This window comes from Rhizopus microsporus (genome assembly GCF_002708625.1).
Source record: "Rhizopus microsporus ATCC 52813 unplaced genomic scaffold scaffold_6, whole genome shotgun sequence".
Classification (NCBI taxonomy): domain Eukaryota; kingdom Fungi; phylum Mucoromycota; class Mucoromycetes; order Mucorales; family Rhizopodaceae; genus Rhizopus; species Rhizopus microsporus.
The window spans coordinates 873,426-893,356 of record NW_019671921.1 but is presented as its reverse complement, the minus strand read 5'-3'; the positions used below and the strand labels follow the sequence as shown (position 1 = coordinate 893,356).

At 40.4% G+C, this 19,931-nt stretch overlaps 4 protein-coding genes across 4 annotated transcripts; 1 reads left to right on the top strand and 3 right to left on the bottom strand.

Annotated features, from left to right (window-relative positions):
• Nucleotides 1–37: 37 nt before the first annotated feature.
• On the bottom strand, nt 38–504 carry RHIMIDRAFT_201384 (uncharacterized protein; the record flags this gene model as incomplete). The annotated part of the gene is made up of 2 exons (XM_023606537.1): nt 38–377; nt 428–504. 2 exons carry the CDS (start codon nt 502–504, stop codon nt 38–40), a joined length of 417 nt encoding a protein of 138 aa, XP_023467394.1.
• A 24-nt stretch (nt 505–528) lies between these two features.
• On the bottom strand, nt 529–1,086 carry RHIMIDRAFT_123466 (uncharacterized protein). Its single transcript, XM_023605439.1, has 2 exons — nt 805–1,086; nt 529–748 (listed from the first exon to the last, which is right to left on the bottom strand). The coding sequence occupies exons 1-2, from the start codon at nt 965–967 to the stop codon at nt 588–590; spliced, it is 324 nt and encodes a 107-aa protein (XP_023467393.1). The 5' UTR covers nt 968–1,086; the 3' UTR covers nt 529–587.
• A 261-nt stretch (nt 1,087–1,347) lies between these two features.
• On the top strand, nt 1,348–17,701 carry RHIMIDRAFT_214477 (midasin). Its single transcript, XM_023607266.1, has 6 exons — nt 1,348–1,918; nt 1,970–2,054; nt 2,106–2,404; nt 2,457–10,449; nt 10,503–10,718; nt 10,775–17,701. Exons 1-6 carry the CDS (start codon nt 1,530–1,532, stop codon nt 17,648–17,650), a joined length of 15,858 nt encoding a protein of 5,285 aa, XP_023467392.1. The 5' UTR covers nt 1,348–1,529; the 3' UTR covers nt 17,651–17,701.
• A 59-nt stretch (nt 17,702–17,760) lies between these two features.
• RHIMIDRAFT_236741 (uncharacterized protein) lies at nt 17,761–18,102 on the bottom strand (the record flags this gene model as incomplete). Its single annotated transcript, XM_023608627.1, has 1 exon — nt 17,761–18,102. The coding sequence occupies one exon, from the start codon at nt 18,100–18,102 to the stop codon at nt 17,761–17,763; it is 342 nt and encodes a 113-aa protein (XP_023467391.1).
• Nucleotides 18,103–19,931: the final 1,829 nt, after the last annotated feature.

The window sequence follows — 19,931 nt, the reverse complement described above, 5'->3', positions numbered from 1 at the left end:
GAGAGAGAGCGTTGTATTGAAATAGATGTATTTTATTTTAGAGAATATCTTTTAAATAATAAATTAAATGTTCACTCGTGAAATATTGACCATCAGTATCTTCTTCTGTCTCTGATTGATCAACTTGAGATAGAGTTGTGTTAAGGGCAGAGGTCCATACTTGATTATACATCGTCATATCCATTCCTTCATCGAAAAATCTAGTTAAAGAAAACTGTTGATGTACATCACTCAAGTGTTTGAAAGTGCATCGCACGCCATAAGGACAAGCGCCTTCTTTATAATACGATCTACAAGCCTTTGTCTTATATTGACTCGGGCGGGAGATATTGCGTAATTCGTCTGGACCATGTGCATAGCGACAACGCTCTCCGTATCTACACTGTTTTGTCTAGTTCACTTTAGTAGACAAAACTCTTTATCTTACCTACAAAAGCCTGTCTCATTCCAATTTCTACACTGTTCTGTTTTATAAAGTGCTAGTTTCTTATAATTAACTGGCATCGTACGAAAAAAGAGTTATGCCTTAAGAAAAGACCAGTTTTAAAAATGAAGCTTTTTATTTATATTCACCAATTTATCACTGATTAAACTTCGTCTAGATCAGAACACGATAAATCACCTCTGACACAGGTATACCATTCACCTATCATACACTTTTTATTCATCGTCAGCCGACAAGGACACTCCACAGGAGAACTAACACAGGCTTCGGTATCTTTACAGATATAGTCTTTACATGGCATATCTATCAACTAATATTCTACTTTCTGTGTGTGCATAAAATAATGAGCCTTTATTTACCTGGACGATTTGACTTTGATGTGGTCTCTGGAACACCAAACGTGCTTTGTTGCTTTATATCTTGTGTTTTGCTATTCCCGAAAAGTGCTTCTTTTATGTTAAATGCTGTTATTGAAAGAATAAACAAAAGGTTTAACAAGAAGCATTTTTGTAATCTATTCATCAATTTTTTTGCAGATTAGGTGGAAACAAGTGGAACATGGCTTATTCCCGCTATCGAAAGTTTGTTTTCTAAAAAAGGCAACCCCTCTAATTTCTTACCAAATTGAAGATAATACAACAGTGAGGCATGAATATTATAATTATGAGCGGTTAATATTTGATTTTATATGTAATAATCTCTCTCTTTATCAGTTTATATATGATATGTTTTAATAACTTTGCATCATTACTGCTAAAAGACACTAGCAACTGTGTTTATACAATGTAAAATGATCATATTACGTGATGTGGCTGGAAAAGAAGGCTTTATCTTAGTATGTCATTTCAGTAATTCAAGCTTTCATAAAAGATAAAACAGTTTATATGATGTCTTGAATTTCAAGAGTGAAAACAAGTATTACAACAAAGGGGAGGAAGAGCACGCTTTTGACTAGCGGAGGTATAAATGCAGTCTGCGCTAAAAGTCGCTTCCTCTCACTTTCAGCTGTCACAATTTTTTTTATAAAGAGAGCTTCCAAGCTATTGTGTTTTTGTTGATCTTTATTATAGATTGGATCGTTTAAATGGTAGAAGCAACTGAAGACAGTATTTTTGATCCACTTTCCTTTGATTTCCTTGCAGCTGTTCAGCAATTATCAGCATATGTTATAGAACAGGAAGAATCTGCCCTTGACGCAATCATCGATCATGAAGTATTAAAGAACCCAAACTCTATTTCTCGGTCAAATCTACTTGATTTAGTATCAAGAGCCATGATCAACCCCAGTTGGACTCTCACTGTTGTTCGCTTATTTCGTCCTATTGTAATTGACTTGATCGGACGTTGGACCATGCCTGGATTCACAACGTTGATAGAAACAGCCTTATCAAAAACGCATACTACTGTACATACGACCGAACTCATAGCAAAGGCCTTCAGTGTGATACTGCCTATTGCGCCTCAAGTTAAAAAGTAAGTCGCCTACATGACATCTTACATATCTAACCTATTGTATATGTATAGCTTGGCTGTGTTATATTTCACTCATTCAACTTCTTTATTCGAACGATTAGATCACTATAGCAATGTTGATAGTATGGATACTTCTGTAAGTTGGATATAATTACCACGCCTACATATGCTAATGATATGCTATTAGACGTCCTCTTCATCAATAGATAATTTACATGATTTACTGCTTACAACATATCGCTTGCTTTCTTTTTCAGCAGTTACATTTTCACCCATTTGGAATTGGGGACCAGTAGTTCAATTGCTTAAATACCCTGATACATGTGTTCGTTATATCACAACCCTGTGTCTCTGCAAAGTATACAACCTAAGTGATTCGCAACAAAACAGTCTTTTATCTTCTATTGTCGGCAAACCCTTGGATGAATCTGATGAGCCTATTTATATGACCATTGAAGGCAGTCGTGTTGACATTAGATTCTTAGAGTAAGTGATTAAAATAGTTAGATCAAGCACAGGTTAGTAACATTATTATTAGTTTATGGGAACAACAAAGACTTGCAGACAATCAAATAGCATATCTAACCAATAACTTTGATGTACAACAACGCCAATTAGAGGACAGTGATTTATGTCCATCGACTTGTAACCTTTGTGGTGTCTTGCTCACAAAGCGCGTCGAGAAAGAAAGCGATAGAAGTAGCTATAACCCCGAACTAGTCTTAACAAAGACGACCTCAAAAAATTTACACGCAATCAGCCTTGCATTATCTATTGGAGCACCTACACTTCTGGAAGGCGTGACTGGAGCAGGAAAAACGTGCCTTGTAGAAGAACTTGCATGGAGAACTGGAAGAGGTGCAGAGCTAGTAAAGATTCATTTAGGAGACCAAACAGACCCAAAAGTACTATTGGGAACATATGTATCTACCTCCACACCTGGCTCCTTCCGATGGCAAGCCGGTGTTTTAACAACTGCAGTACTTGAAGGCAGATGGGTGCTTATTGAGGATATTGATTTGGCACCAGCAGAGGTACTATCCGTGCTTTTACCACTTTTGGAAACTGGACATCTATTTATTCCTTCAAGAGGCGAGAAAATCAAGGCAAAGGAAGGATTCCAAATGTTTGGTACGAGATCATTTTTACCATCTCGATCTGGAAAGGGGGTCACTTCTAGAGGCGCGAGTATGATGACAGGCGCCAACTTGTGGACAAGAGTGCATGTTGAACCTTTATCTCATGAAGAATTGGAACTAGTGATTCGTCAAAAGTTTACGCATATCAACGATTTTGCTTCACATGCGATGAACTTATTTCAAACTGTAGTCGACCTTTATGAAGATACCAGCCTTTCTTTATCTTCTTCTTCTATGGGTCGTTTCCTTTCAACGAGAGATCTTATGAAATGGTGTCATCGCGTTGATCTTTTATTAGGCGAAAAACTAAATGATTCATCTGAAGTGGGCATGGATCTTACACTTCGTCAAGATCTATTCAATGAAGCAAATGACTGCTTTTGTGGAATGATACCCGACTATAACATATGGATGACTGTACTTCAAACCATCGGCAAACCCCTGCAGATATCTCAAGAGTTGGTGCGTAACTACGTTGATCAGTATAAGCCAGTACTTGATGTAAATGACACTCATGTTCGTATCGGTCGTGTGAACCTTTCATCTATTGCTGCAAGTGGAAAACAAAAGAAAAAGGCTGGTTTAATCAAGAGAGAAAAACAGCGTCCATTTGCGACAACAGGTCATGCCTTACGTTTAATGGAAAAGATTGCAGTTTCTATTCACTTGAACGAACCTGTCTTGTTGGTGGGTGAAACAGGTACTGGTAAGACAACAGTTGTCCAACATTTAGCAGACATGATCCATCAAAACTTGATCGTCGTCAATCTGTCACAGCAATCAGATAGTTCGGATCTATTGGGTGGATTTAAGCCTGTAGATGGAAAAGTATTAGCTATTCCTTTAAATGACGAGTTTGAACGTTTGTTTGAAAAGACATTTTCCGTCAAGAAGAATATCAAGTTTTTGGATATGGTTCGTAAGATGTTTATTCATCAAAAATGGACAAACTTTGTTGCTTTACTTAAGCAAGCGATTAAAATGTCACAGCAAAAGTTCGAAGCCGAACAAAACGTAGAAAACAAAAAGACCTCTTCTCCTCAACTTCGAAACGCATGGAAGACATTTACAAAGCATGTTGAAGAGTTTGAAGTTCAACAAGTGCAATCTCAAAACAAGTTTGTATTTAGTTTCATGGAAGGCTCGCTTGTGAAGGCTGTTCGTCAAGGTGATTGGATTCTGTTGGACGAAATCAATTTAGCCACTACCGAGACACTTGAATGCTTGTCTGGTCTACTGCAAGACGTGAATGGTTCATTATTGTTGACAGAAAAGGGTGATGTAGAGCCTATTAAGCGTCATCCCAACTTCCGTTTGTTTGCATGTATGAATCCTGCCACGGATGTTGGTAAACGTGATTTACCTCCTGGCCTTCGTAATAGATTTACCGAATTCTATGTGCATCCTCCTGACAACCGCTATGATGATCTATTACAAATTGTGAAACAGTATCTCTATGGCATTGCTGCTGGTGACGAAAGATGTTTTGAAGATGTTGCCGACTTTTACACAAGCGCTAAAAAATTGGCAAATGAGCACAAATTGGTGGATGGAGCGAACCAGCGACCGCACTTTAGTATGAGAACGTTAGCCAGAGCTTTGACCTATGTTGTCCAAATTTCACCAACCTATGGCTTGAGACGTTCACTTTATGAAGGCTTTTGTATGACTTTCTTGACCCAGCTTGATAAAGAAAGTGAGACTGTCATGCATGACCTGATCTACAAGACCATATTACGAAATATACAAAATCCTCAACAATTAATTACAAGAATACCTCGTCAGCCTGCTGAAAACTATATTCAATTTGGTCATTTCTGGTTAGAACAGGGTCAATTCCCTCCTGAAGATGATCCTCGTTATATCCTGACAAATTCCATCGAGACCAAACTCTATAACCTTGCTCGTGTTATCATGTCTAGAAAATTCCCAGTATTGATTCAAGGTCCTACATCAGCTGGTAAGACATCGATGGTTGAGTATATGGCAAAGAAGACTGGTCATCGATTCGTGCGTATCAATAATCACGAACACACTGACCTTCAAGAATATCTTGGTACCTACGTCTCTAATAATGAAGGCAAGCTAGTATTCCAAGAAGGTGTTCTGGTTGAAGCTCTTCGCAATGGATATTGGATCGTTCTTGATGAACTTAACTTGGCTCCCTCTGACGTATTGGAAGCATTGAATCGTTTGCTTGATGACAATAGAGAGCTTTTGATACCCGAAACTCAAGAGATCGTGAAACCTCATCCCCACTTTATGCTATTTGCCACACAGAATCCAGCTGGCCTCTATGGTGGTCGTAAAGCATTATCACGCGCTTTCCGTAACCGTTTCCTTGAACTTCACTTTGATGATATACCCGAGGATGAACTTGAAACGATTCTTTCCAATCGCTGCAAAATTGCACCGTCGTACTGTAAAAAGTTGGTCAAGGTCTATAAGGACTTGATGGCACATCGACAAAGCACACGTATCTTTGAACAGAAGCACGGCTTCATTACTCTCCGTGATCTGTTTCGTTGGGCTGGCCGTGACCCTCAAGGGTATCAAGAGCTTGCAGAGAATGGATACATGTTGCTAGCTGAAAGATGCCGTCGCGATGAGGAAAAGAAGGTTGTTAAACAAGTACTTGAGCAAGTGATGAAAGTCAAGCTTGATGAAAATGAAATGTATGACTGTAACAGACTTGAAGAGTTCCAGACGTATGATCGTTTGCTCAAGGAACGTTCCGCAAAGGCAGGTGAAGACAACAACCTTGTGTGGACAAAAGCTATGCGTCGCTTATTTAGTCTTGTTGCTCGCTGTCTTCGATATGATGAACCTGTCTTGCTTGTGGGTGATACGGGCTGTGGTAAAACCACTGTTTGTCAGATGTTGGCAGAAACCTATGGTCGCGAACTTCATATCGTCAATTGCCACCAAAACACTGAAACAAGTGACTTGCTTGGTGGACAACGACCTGTTCGTGGTCAGGATGAAGATGAAGACATGGATAAGCCAAAGCATCTGTTCGAATGGCACGACGGTCCTCTAGTGCAATCTATGAAGGATGGACACTTATTCTTGCTCGATGAAATATCTTTGGCTGATGACTCTGTGCTGGAAAGATTGAATTCTGTTCTTGAACCCAGTCGTCTTTTAGTTCTTGCCGAAAAAGGTGGAAAGCAAGTAGAAGAACTCTATGCTGCTCCTGGATTCAAATTTTTAGCTACCATGAATCCCGGTGGTGATTATGGTAAGAAGGAACTTTCTCCTGCCTTGAGAAATCGTTTTACGGAAATATGGGTTCCATCCGTCACTGACAGAGAAGACTTGATCAGTATTATTGATGAACAGATGAAACACGCTACATTAAAAGGATACAGTGAGAGAATGCTCGACTTCATCTCGTGGTATTCTCAAGCCCTTGGTCAGAGCCGTACTGTCATCTCCCTCCGTGATATTCTTTCATGGGTCAAATTTATGAATACTGCAGTCGACTTTGGTCTCAATCCAGAACTTAGCTTTGCTCATGGTGCATGTATTGTTTTACTTGATGGATTAGGCTCTCATGGCTCATCAAGCTCCTTTATGACCGGTTCGACCTTGAAAGAATTCCGTCTTAAATGTCTTCGACATCTCTCTGAAAAGCCTAATGCAACAGAACAGGAAGTCCTGGGCGAGTCAAGGGATACGATAGTGATCAGTGATAACAAATTGGCTATCGGTCCTTTTGAAATCCCTCGTGGTAAGTTGTCCAAGGCCAATGTGAAGTTTACTTTGTCGGCTCCCACCACATCTGACAACGCTATGCGTGTTGTTCGTGCAATGCAGTTACGAAAGCCAATCTTGCTCGAAGGCAGTCCTGGTGTTGGTAAAACAAGTTTAATTTCTGCATTGGCTGCTGCCTCTGGTCATAATTTAGTACGAATCAACTTGTCTGAACAAACTGATTTAATGGACCTCTTTGGTTCTGATCTTCCTGTTGAAGGTGGAAACAGTGGTGAGTTTGCTTGGAGAGATGCTCCCTTTTTGCAAGCAATGAAGGCTGGTGACTGGGTATTACTCGATGAGTTGAACTTGGCGTCGCAATCCGTATTGGAAGGTCTCAATTCTTGCTTGGATCATCGTGGAGCTGTGTACATTCCAGAACTTGACAGAGAATTCTTTTGTGACAAAGAGTTCCGTGTATTTGGCGCCCAGAACCCTCTTCAACAAGGCGGTGGTCGTAAAGGTTTGCCCAAGTCATTTATCAATCGTTTTACGCAAGTTTATGTTGAACAGCTGAGCCCAGAGGATCTCTTGTTTATCTGCTCTCACCTGTTCCCCGAGTTTGAACCTCACATGCTGGCCAAAATGATTGAATTTAACAACAGAATGTATGAAGAAACAATGATTCGTTGTACCTTTGGTCGTAAAGGAAGTCCTTGGGAATTTAATTTACGTGATGTCTTCCGTTGGTTAGAGTTAATGAGGCAGAATCACACCTCTGACCCTGCTGAATACTTGGACATCATTTATATGCAACGTATGCGTTCTGCTGATGATCGCATCAAAGTGATTCAACTGTTTGAAACCGCCTTTAACGTCAAATATGATCGACCCGAGCATCCATTGTATGAAGTTACAGTCGACAATTTCACTGTTGGGCACTCTCGTTTGGCACGAAAGCAAGCTGCAAAGATGCCTGATATGTTTGATCGCGACAATCATATCCTTCAGTCTTTCCTACCATCTCTTCAATCTTTGATGAAATGTGTTGAATCAGGCTGGATGGCTATCTTAACAGGCCCATCTGCGTCTGGTAAAACTTCGCTTGTTCGATTACTAAGCAAAATGACTGGAAACGTCTTGCAGGAATTTGCCATGAATAGCAGCGTTGATACGATGGAGTTACTTGGTGGCTTTGAGCAAGTCGATTTGAACCGTCATAGACAAGTGGTTATGGATATGCTTCATGTTTCCGTCAGTACTGCTTCAAAGAGTTTACTTCTTTATGCTGCTACTCTTCCCACAGATAATGAAAACTATAGCACGGCTCTTCAACTCATCCGTCAGCTAAATGATGCCATGTATGTCCTAAACAGCAAGCAGCAAATGAAACTTGCTTCATCTGATGCAGAATCTGCAAAGTTGGATTATGCACTTGTTTCTAATGTGGTATCCTACTTAAAGTCTGCATCTGCAGTGGATCAAGAGTTGCACAACTCCATTTCGAGCTTGAATACTGCTGTCGATAACCTTCAGGAGCTCGAAAAAGATACGGTTGCTGGTAAATTTGAATGGATTGATGGTCTTTTAATCAATGCTCTTGAACATGGTCACTGGCTTTTGATTGACAATGCCAATCTTTGTAACCCTTCCGTATTGGATCGTTTAAATCCTCTGTTTGAAAATGACGGTGTCTTGATGGTGAATGAACGTGGTCTTGTCGATGGCACAGTGAAGGTGATCAAGCCTCACCCTAACTTCCGCATGTTTATGACAGTAGATCCTCAAAACGGCGAATTATCCCGTGCAATGAGGAACAGAGGTATCGAAATTGCTCTTCTTGACTCTAACTGGAACAAGAATGATCAGGATGCAACTAAGCTGGTGAACTCTCTTGGTGTTCGTGGTCGCCGTATTCCTGCCCTCTTGAATGAACTTCAAGGCGAGGTGACCCAAAGTCGCAAACACTTGGCCAAGTCAGAAAATGTCCGGGATTATCTCATGTTTGCCACTTATATGGCTGAACGTCTTCAACGCGGTCAATCTCTAAAGAGTGCTATTCGAGACTCGTTCTTCCAAGTCTTTGTTGATATCGAAAATGCACCCAGCGCGCTTGCTGCATTACTTGAAAACGATGTTGCTAGCCAAGAATTGTTACAAGAGCTGGTTTCTCCTACAAATTCGCCCTTCTTCATCGGCGGAAAGTTGTTTCAGAATGACTCTAATCTTGCCACAATTGCATTACATGGAGCTTACTTTGTTTATCTACTTCAGACACTGGATACTGACGACGAGGAGTCTCAAAAGAAGATCGACGTTGCTGCTGATTATCTCTTGGAGAACTTGAACCTTCAAAACTATGGTCTCTGTTATCGTTGGCTAGGCTACATGTCACAGCATACAATTGCTTCAAAGTCGGCTGCACTGGAAAAAATTGGACACCTAATGAAGAATTTGATCAAGCATCCACTGTTTACCGAGTTGACCAATGTGCAATTGAAGTCCAAAAGTGTTGCTGTCAATCATGAAGAATTGAAGTGCATCAGTGAAGCTTATAAAATGTTGATTCGTCTCTTAAAGCAAGACTACATTGACAATACCATGCGTTCTGCAACACAGAGGCTCAAGGTTGGAAACTTGACCGCTCTTCAACAATCCTATTGTTTCCAGGTCGGACGCTTGAGTGAAAGCCAGTTGTTGCATCCAGTTGTTCCCAGACTATATCCTTTCTTTGAAGCAATCAACTCTGCAGTGGCATCTTGGATCGATCAAGCCTCCTATCGTAATTGCACCACGCAAATCTTTGAAGCTGTTCATCATGTGTTAGATGTCAGAGACTACACTTGGTCTCTTACACATATGGAAGCTTTGAGCTTGGACAAACTGTTGATCAGCATCCGAATCATGAAAGAACTCATCACCACCGAGGAAATGGCTTCCGTTGGATTTAACACAGTTCTCAATCATATTGAAGATATTATGTCTGGATTTGATTTTGATACAAGCAGATCCATGATGGCTTTATGGGGACACTTCCATCCCTCTACTTTATCTTCTGAACCATTACACATGCTTGAGAGCGATTTACGAAAGATCAGCAATGACTTGAATTGTTACAGGTTCAGCCTAGAAGAAGGACTCAAGCCAAAATCACTTGTTCTGCACGCTAAATCAGAAGCAAAGAGAACTTTGATAGAAGGCATAGCTACGCTCTATGCAGTGGACGTGAACAATGCTGCAACTGTTGAGCAAACTTTGAAGTCTCTGCGTAACCTCCCTGAATACATCACTCGCGAGTTACAGCCTACTGAAGCAAGTGATACGATCAGAAGGGATAGCTCATGGGATGCCGCCTTGGTACCTTTACATGACTATTCCAGCATTCTTGAGGAAATGGAGATTTTGGCAAAGCTTTACTTTATCTCTTGTGATAGACATGAATCTGTGAATGACAAGCAATTGCTCGAACAAATGTCGAAATTTAAGGAATATGCCATAAATTACTCTTCACGTCCTCCAACAGACTTGGTGCCTTATCAGCGTCTTATTTGGTTCTTGGATTGTGGAAAATCAATCAATACATCTTTAATTCCTGGGTTAATTCAAGATGCAGCCTACACGTATCATCAACGTCTGTGGCGTTCAAGCGTCTTCCAGAAAGATCTCTTCCAACTTGTGCCTAATGATACTGAGAAGGTAATTTGTTAATTTTCTTTTATTTTTAGCATAACTCATATGATTTGCCATAGGATCTTCGAATTACTGAAGGTTCCCTCGCATTATATGAAAGCGTAGAGACATTTATCTGTTTGAATATGCTGGGATCTGTTGATAAAATGCCTGTGGACGCATTCGAAAGCGCTTTGAAGCAACTTAAAGGCTTGCAACAGTTCTTGTCAAATAATACGAAGTTAAAGGACAGAAGGCTCCTTGAAGTAGCTACTTTATTCTCAATGACACGTCAGGTAAATTAAGCATAAATGACGCTACAAAAAATCAATTACTCACTTTTAATACTCAGTTGCTAAATGCCTCTGCTGAAGTACTTGATGAAGCAGCTTATGAAGCACTTTCTTCTGTACTAAACAAAGCAGGTGAATTTTCGCAAAGACTATTGCAATCAAACCTGTATTTCGGCAACGATGTAACATCGTATTATGCTGATGTGGCTGCCTTACTTGATGAAGCATCACAGGTTGCTCAACAATACGAGTTCAATTCGCACTATATCGGCGCTATTAATGCACTTCGAGCCACTGTCGAATCCCTAGGAAATGAAGACAAGCGCACGTTTTTCTCTGCTTGTGGCAAAGCTCGTGTTCTCTTAGGCTTAGCCTTCCTGTCTGCATATATCCCTGACTATCCCGTCGATCCTACTTCTGAGCCCCGTCTCCGTGTCGACTTGCTACTGCAAAAGAAACAGAAGCAATTGAATAATATCAACGTCAGAGAAAACATTGAAAAGATATACACAGGCAATGACACAAACTCTGTGATTGACGAAGAGAAGCGCTCATTAGAGAAGGTGAATGATGAACTTGGAGAGAAGTCGACCGTCTTTTCACTTCGCCCTGCTCAATCACAGCTTGACGAAATATTTGTTGACCTTCGCTATTTGCAAAAGAGTATGCTTGAACATAACGTAGAAAACTTGCTGAATGAATTGGAAACACACTGCACAGATTCTATTCTACAACGCGAAGCTCTCCTACAAGGAAATGCGCTCCAGTTTGTTGACAGAGTTTTCGACAAGTTCCCACTGTATAGAGACATCTTGCAGCCTTTGGTCATTGCTGTTGACGATATTAAGTATGGTCTTCGCATGCTGACAGTTAATGGTCGTAGAGACTCTACTGATGAATTTTTGTCTGAATTCATTGAGCTTTTGATTCGTGAACCTGATATCACTGGTCATCTTCAAGGTTTGACCTGGAATATGCTTGCTACTCCTCAAACACTTTCAAAGATCAAGGCCATCGTGTTTGAACGAGCACCAACAAATAGAAAATGGGCATTCTATTTGCGCTTGCTGATAGTTATTCTTCAGCGTACTGTAGCCTCTTTTGATACTGCTGGATATCTAAAGGATGAAGACCTTGTCACAGTGAACGCGCTATTCAGTGAAATCATCCAAGTCTGGAAATCAGCAGAAGAGTACAAGAATAAACTGGAAGCTGAAAAAGAAGCTTTGTATAAAACTCGTGCAAAGAAGTATGAGCCTCCCACGGAAGAAGAGCTCGAGGAAGAAGATTTAAAGAATATTTTTGCAGATTTTAATGATGAATTTGCTGATCTCACTATTGAAGATGACACGCCTCCTAAGAAAGTAACTGATCATCTTAAGGTTGAAGAAGTATCTGTGCTTGACAATGAAGATGTTCATCGCATTGGCCATCTTCACAAGCTGATATTTACAAGTTACAAGGCCGATGCATGTAGTCGCTTAGGCAAACCTTTTAACAGAGAAGCCTTACAATCCTATACTACTGCCAATCAACTGGCATCTATGGCTAAATCACCATTCACAGACGTCACCGACCGTATCTGTAATGCTGGTCATCTTCGTGTTGCAAATTTGGCAATTAGACGTCTTGAGTCCGAGAATTCTTTTGCCACCACAAGTGACGACATTTATGACTTTTATCAAAGCGAAAATGTGCATGAAGCTAAAAAGGTAGAGCCTGTGGTGAATCGCTTTAAGGCACGCGTGTTAGAGCTTGCAGAGCAGTGGCCAGAACATGCCATTCTCGAACAACTGCTTGTCATTTGTGATCGTATCTTGACTTTCTCTATTCTGTCGCCTGTTGCCAAATTCTTGACTGGTATCGAACTGCTGTTACAAAAGTCAGAGGATTGGGAAGCTTACGCTGCTAAGCATGTCTCTCTCAAGAGCCAACGTGACGAGTTGATTGCTCTGATCGTTAACTGGCGACAACTCGAACTTAATTGCTGGCCCAAGCTTTTAGCTGCTCAGGAGCAATACCATCAAAATGCTGCTTTCAAATGGTGGTTCCATCTGTATGACACTATTAATAACACCTCATTTGATACGGAGTCATCTGAGAGTTGCAAGAAGACGGCACATGAATTGTTGAGTGCCCTGGATCAGTTTATGCAAACATCAAGCATTGCCGAATATCAACCACGCCTTCAAATGATAGACACATTCTATCAGCAAGCTAAACTTCAAGCACAGTTCTCGACCAATGAATCTGAACAGTTGAGCTTTGAAAAGACAGCAGTCATTCTACGTAATGTCTATTTATACTATTCACAATTCCAACAGCATGTGGATACTATGCTTACACAAATGCGCAAGCCAATTGAAAAAGACTTGAAGGACTTTGTTAAAATTGCTACCTGGAAGGATGTTAACATCTATGCCCTTCGTCAAAGTGCTGTCAAGACACACAGAAAGCTTCACAAGTGCATTTGCAAGTACCGTGAAGTTTTGAACACGTCTATGCTTACTGTTATAGCCAATTATAACGGAGAGCATGCAATGTATCAGTACGGCGACGATAAGCGGTATGCCAAAGATATCAACCGTGGCTTGATCGATCAATTATCACAACCCAAGCTTTGGATTAGTGAGACGCCTATTAAAGTGACTGATACTTCCTTTGATTGGTCTGCATCTTTGCCGGTGAAGAAGCATTTGGCAAATCTACCTGTTACTCTTAATAGACTGCATCTTTACTGTCAAAAGGATGTATTTATCAATGATGCCGAAACCAATGAAGCTCCTCTTGAGGACTTTATGACAGAAATGATCAACAAAGTAAAGCAGTTCCAAAAAGAAACTCCTTCAGTATTAACAGATGAAAACAAGTCAACCGTCATGAACCAAAAGCAGCTCAAGAAGAAGGCACTCGTTGACTTTTTGAAGGAACTTCGTCGTCTCGGATTGAAATCTCGCGCTACTACTATGCGAGAAAGTAACTCTGATTCAACTGCTCTCTTCCTTCAAAATGCAGCAAAATTAGAATTGTTGGAAGCAACCAATAATCTTCAGAAGCTACCCTTGTCCATTTGCAGTGGTGCTACTCAAGATATTATTGAACAGTGGAACAAAGCAAATGACTATTACTACCGCTGTGTTGCAAGATTGACCCATTTACGAACGATCAGTACGACGAATGTAAGCAGAGATCTTTCGATGCTTGAGGTTGAACGAAGCATGAGTGCTGCTGAGCACATGTTCCTTTTAGTGCGTAAGGAACGTCATCTCTTTGCTCAAATGGAGAATCGTATACAAATCCTCCAAGGTGTTTCTGTTCAGCTTGCTGCCTTGTACGATGCCTTTACCAATGGAAAACTGATTGCTAATGATGGGGATATCGAGTATCGATTTATACATCATAAAGCGTATGTGGATAAACTTGCTTTGCTCATGAAGCAAGCTGTTGAACTTGTCTCTATTCAAGCAAGTTCTGCAACTCAAGGTGTATTAAAGGATTTGCAAACTGCATGTGCTGATGTTCAAAAGGTTCAAAGAACGGTGGACTATTGGTTCGTACAACGCTACCTTTATCCTAGATCTGCTACGTCCCTTGACTTTTCGTTGATGTCTATCGATATTGATCAACTGATAAAGGACAATATGAACAAGTTGGATCCTATTGAAACCGTGCTTGCCAGCACGTCGCAAGCTTTACCTCAGTCAAGTCATACTCTTTATTCCATCATTCAGTTTATCTCTAATGCGAGAGCTACTGCTGCTATGGTTGATTCTGGAAAAGCTGCCAATGCAGAGTTAACAATGACTGACTTGCGTGAACGAGTTCATGCCTTGATTGATGCGGTCTTGATATCCATTCAAGATCTCAAGAAGGCCAACTCTACAGTAAATCCTGCTAAATCAGAAGAGGATGACGATAATGAAAATATGCCACAAAACTATATCTGTTTCCAGAGTGAAAAACAGGCTATTCTTGTTAGTGCTCTTCACTTAGAATCTGCATCTAGACGTTGTGTCGAGCTATTGACAACAGCGCATGTTTTGGTCAGCCACAAACAAGACGATGATGTTGTTTGTGAAATCTCTAGATTGTTACAAGAAGTGTATCCATTCCTTCAACAGTATATGCTTGTGGTTCAACATACCTTAGCCAAAATGCTTATTCATCACAAGTCTATGGCTAAATTCACCTATTGTCTTGTAAATACATTCAGTATTATCATCACAAAGGGTTTCTGTATGCCTGAAGGAGCTGAAGATGCCGAGGAAGGCGACGCTGAAGGTACACAAGCAGGAACAGGTATTGGCGAGGGAGAAGGCACCAAAGATGTCAGTCATGAGATCGAAGATGAAGAGCAAGTGCTCGGAACGCAGAACGAGGAGCGCTCAAATGACGATAAACAAGATACAAAAGAAGAAAAGGAAGGTATGGATATGGAGAATGACTTTGACGGCAACCTTGAAGATGTGGAACAAGAGGAACAAGATAATGAAGAGTCAGAAAGTTCTGAAGACGAGGAAGAAGAACCTGATGAGCAAATTGGCGATGTAGATGATATGGACCCTGATGCCGTAGATGATAAAATGTGGGGTGATGAGCAGGACGAAAACTTGAACGAAAGCGACAAAACGGTTGATGATCAAGGAAAACAAGAGACGCAGAAGGACTCAGATATAGTTGCCAAGGAAGAGAGTGAAGAACAGTCTGAATCGAAGAACGAAAAATCCGAGGCTCCTGAGAATCAAGACGACCAACAACAAGAACAGGACAACAATGAAGAGCAAGGTGACGAAGGTGACGAAGGGGATGCTGATGAAGAAAGAGAAGCTGAAGGTGAGGATGAAGACGACGTTGAGAATCGACCAGGAGAGCAATTGAACGCTGAAATCCCTGAAGCCGAGACACTTGACCTTCCTGAAGATTTGAATATGGAAGGAGATGATGAAGATCAAGAGGAGGGTGGTGAAGATGACATGGGAATGAATGATCCAATGGACATTGATGAGCTACCTAATCAAGAGCAGTTGCCTGAAGAAGAAGAAGGTGAAGCCTTCCATGACGCTTTAGATCATGTTGATGAAGGAAAAGAAGGGGAAGAAAATGAGAATATGCCTGATGGTGATCAAATGGATCATACTGAAGAAAAGAAAGAAGGTGAAGAAGATGAAGCACTGCCTGACAATGAACAAATGGATCAAGAAAACTCAAAGACTAGTAATGCTCAGATTGAAGAAGAGGAAGAGAGCGAGCAAACTGAAAGCACGGCTCAAAACCGTGAGCAGCCTAATAGTGATGCCACAGCTGATAATCAATTTGGTGTTCAGGGTCAAGCAGGCAAGCAAAGCAAGAGCACTTCTGGTAAGAACGATGGAGAGGAAGATTTGGCTGATACAGCACAAGGCGAAGATGACAATACTGAAAAGAAGGAAAGCAAAGGAAAGTCTGGAAGTGGCTCTAATGATGTTAATAATGAAGAAGATGAAACTGAAGATAATGCTGAAGAATCTGAAGCAAATGAAGCTCAGTCCAACCCTCAGCGAAGTTTAGGAGATGCTTTAGAAAAGTGGAGAAGAAGACTTGAGAACGTTGAAGAAGCTGGTACTGAAGAAGAAGAAAACGACGAGGTTATGAAGACTGAAGATGAAGATACTGAAAATGCTCAGGTGAATGATAAGGATACATTCGAATATGTCAAGAATGACGAAGAAGCTCATGATATGCAAACCATGGGCAACGCACAGCCAGACCAAATACAAGACCTGAAAGCAGCTGCAATGGACGAAGAACAAGAAGATGACGCAGGTGTTTCTGGAGAAATGGAAGTTGACCAACAAGAAGAATCTATTGACACTATGCCATTGCCGCGTGAGACCTTGGATATGGCAGGCGCTGCTGATCGACAGGGAGCCATTTTGAGCAAGAGGTTGCCAGAGAATCAGATTGTCGATGAAACTGAGATTTTAACTGTAGATGAATCTGTTGTTTCACGAGAGCCTCTTGAAAAGCAAGATATTGAACATATGCGAGATGAACTGGAAGCTCAAGTATCTGAATGGCGCGAAGAAGGAAGAGATATTAATAAAGCAAGAGAACTATGGCAAGGATATGAGAATTTGACACATGACTTGGCAATGGGACTTTGTGAACAACTTCGTTTAATTTTAGAACCTACCTTAGCCACTAAGCTTAAGGGTGACTATCGCACAGGAAAACGATTGAACATGAAGAAGATCATTCCTTATATTGCAAGTCAGTTCAAGAAAGATAAGATTTGGTTACGCCGTACAAAGCTAAGCAAACGACAGTATCAAGTCATGATTTCCGTGGATGACTCTAAATCAATGTCTGAATCCCGTTCTGTACAACTGGCTTATGAAACGCTGGCTCTTATATCGAAGGCTCTATCACAACTAGAAGTAGGCGATATCTCAATCTCGTCCTTTGGTGAACGCGTGCGTCTTTTGCATCCATTTGGTCAACCTTTTACAAGTGAATCTGGTGCAAATGTTATTCAACAATTCACCTTTGCTCAACAAAAGACGTATGTTAAAAACCTGATTGAAACTTCCCTTGGTCTATTTGAAAATGCCAAATATTCTTCAGGCTCTGGTGCTGCTGAACTCTGGCAACTTCAACTTATTATTTCTGATGGTATCTGTGAAGACCACGAAACACTAAGAGCATTAGTACGCAGTGCACTTGAACAGCGTATTATGATTATATTTATTGTTGTTGACAACAAGCCGGAAAAAGACTCGATCCTGAACATGACAAATATCACTTATACGATAAAGGATGGCAAGTATGGTATTCAAATGAAGCCTTATTTAGAGACTTTCCCCTTCCAGTACTTTATGATTGTCCGTGACGTAAGCTCACTACCTGAAGCCTTATCCGATGCTTTACGACAATACTTTAGCTTTGTATCTAGTTAAAACAAAATAATACATAAATAAATAAAATTTTTAGATAATATTAACATAGGAAATAATCCTTTATTGCCAAACTATAATATACAAAAGGCTAACCCAAACAAATACACCATTTAGATCTTATCATATCTTAAGTACATATCACTTTCAATTCCTCTGCACCAGGATTGGCCATCATGGTGACTTCTTCCACCACTTAAGCACTGATCCCAGAGCTTTTGTCTTAAATCTCTGAAATCATTTCCAACGAAACCGCTACATCTGATGGAACCACAAGTAGCTTCAGATTTCTTGAAGTGGTCAGCCCTTTCCAATCTGTCCATACAGCATTGAAAGTCTCTCTTGTTGATTGATTCACTTCCACCACAGCCAGCTTGAGCGCCAAAACTACATCTTGCAGAAACTATACTAAAGGCAGAGGCCATGACAAGGGATACAATTGTTAAAGTCTTCATTATTCTAATTTAAAATGCTATTCTACAATGAAAAAATAAACAGATCAAATAGTCTGCCCTTTTATATGCAAACTTTTTATTGCAAGCCTTCAAAGTCCAGATTAAGGTACAGCAAAGCGCAGTAGTATGTAGAACCAAAGGAGAATTTACTAACTTAGCTGATATCACACAATAAAACTGGATTTTAAAAAGTAAAAGACCTTATCTTGATTCAATACAAACATGATTTATTAGGAATTAATAGACAAGATCCCTGATCCATAACTTACTGAACCATACAATATGAATATTCATGGTTAACACTGATTTGAACATGAGCAGCTTGGTTTTTTAACACTTCAAAACAAGAGTCAGATGAATAATTTCGCGCTTGTGTAGCCAGCAAGTCAAACCCCTTTTTTAGAATCTTCTGCATAACGATATTGGTGATCGTGCGACAAAGTTGCTTATTACTGTCCTTTTGATTATAATGTTCAGCTCGAACGCATAAATACGACCCAATATATACATCTTCGTGATCATAATCAATAGGATATGCACATACGATTGGCTCTCTCCAAGCTCTTCATATGACTATCTTGCCCTCAGTGTCTCTTTTGGATGCTGATAATTCAAAATAACTTCTGCCAAACCACCCTAAAACATCCATTCCTCAGCAAATGCCTTAACTGTAGGCTTGTGGCGCTTCTAGTGCAACGATTGCTATCGGGCTTCAAATCCTCTGGCATGCACCACTCTTCAATCCGAGTAGTAACTGGTATCTTTTTTTAGACAGACTAAAAGCTCTCCTGACTGATTACACTACTACCAAACGCTGTAATACCTTGGATAAGGCCATTTCACTGCGATGTTAATGTGCAAGAAAAAGTGCGCCGATAAAATGCTTCGAACCAGGACAAGTTAGAACATTCCTTGGAATGACTCATGAATCTCCGTTAATGAAACCATTTGTACTAAAGAAACGACCAAACAATTTGTTCTTTGTCGTCAACAATCATCCTCTACTTCGATGCGAAAAGATCACATTGAGCTGATCGCCTAATCATTGCATGGCCTTTCTATATTGGATTCACGGTGAAGAACAGATGTCCATCAACTGACAAGAAACGAAAACAGAATAGTTCACCTTGCGAAACTTCCCATAATTCATCAGCCCTAAAGTTCTGATTTGTACCAATAACACAGTCTCTCTGTCTTGCATCAGCGAATAGTAAGGCAAGAAGTCCCTTTCGTTAACAGAGCTTACCAGCAGCTTGTGAAGCAAACGCCTTCAACGCAGTTTCACAATTCATGCGGAACGCATTTCTGAAATAGACAACCAGACTGTATACTATGAGCATCGATGTTCCTGCTGCAAGCATCAATGATTGTTACACCCAACAGCATCTCAGACTATGACCAGCTATTAATGAAAAAATCCCTTGATGCGGGCTTGTTTAATAACGAGACAATCCGTTTTTTGCCAAAGCGCGTACTTGATCCCATCGATACCTTTCGAAGCTTATGAGTGCGCCACGAAGCCTAATTCCCACACCGCCTTCTCAAGGTCATACAAGAACATTTATTGCAAATGATAATAGTGATTCCACACTGAATCATCGCATTTTGGTGAACCTTACTTATCCATATGAAAATTCAAGATCCTTTATTCACCGATCAAAGTCAGATCAAACGTACACTCTTTATCTCTTATTGGTCCTTCCACCGAAGACATTGGAAACTCTTCGTTTGGAGGATCAGCTTTATACACGTCCTCAGGTTACTGTATTTTTATTAACAAGTAAAGATTTAGTCGGCCCATTTGGGCCGATATAAACTACATTTTTTTT

What these genes read in the sequence shown, in the direction of transcription:
- RHIMIDRAFT_123466 (XM_023605439.1), bottom strand. Translation starts at nt 967, where the DNA reads ATGAATAGATTACAAAAATGCTTCTTGTTAAACCTTTTGTTTATTCTT. An exon ending in ATCAAAGTCAAATCGTCCAG is followed by an intron (nt 749 to 804) that starts GTAAATAAAGGC and finishes ATTAGTTGATAG; the next exon opens with ATATGCCATGTAAAGACTAT.
- RHIMIDRAFT_214477 (XM_023607266.1), top strand. Translation starts at nt 1,530, where the DNA reads ATGGTAGAAGCAACTGAAGACAGTATTTTTGATCCACTTTCCTTTGAT. An exon ending in TTGATAGTATGGATACTTCT is followed by an intron (nt 2,055 to 2,105) that starts GTAAGTTGGATA and finishes ATATGCTATTAG; the next exon opens with ACGTCCTCTTCATCAATAGA. An exon ending in TATTCTCAATGACACGTCAG is followed by an intron (nt 10,719 to 10,774) that starts GTAAATTAAGCA and finishes TTTAATACTCAG; the next exon opens with TTGCTAAATGCCTCTGCTGA.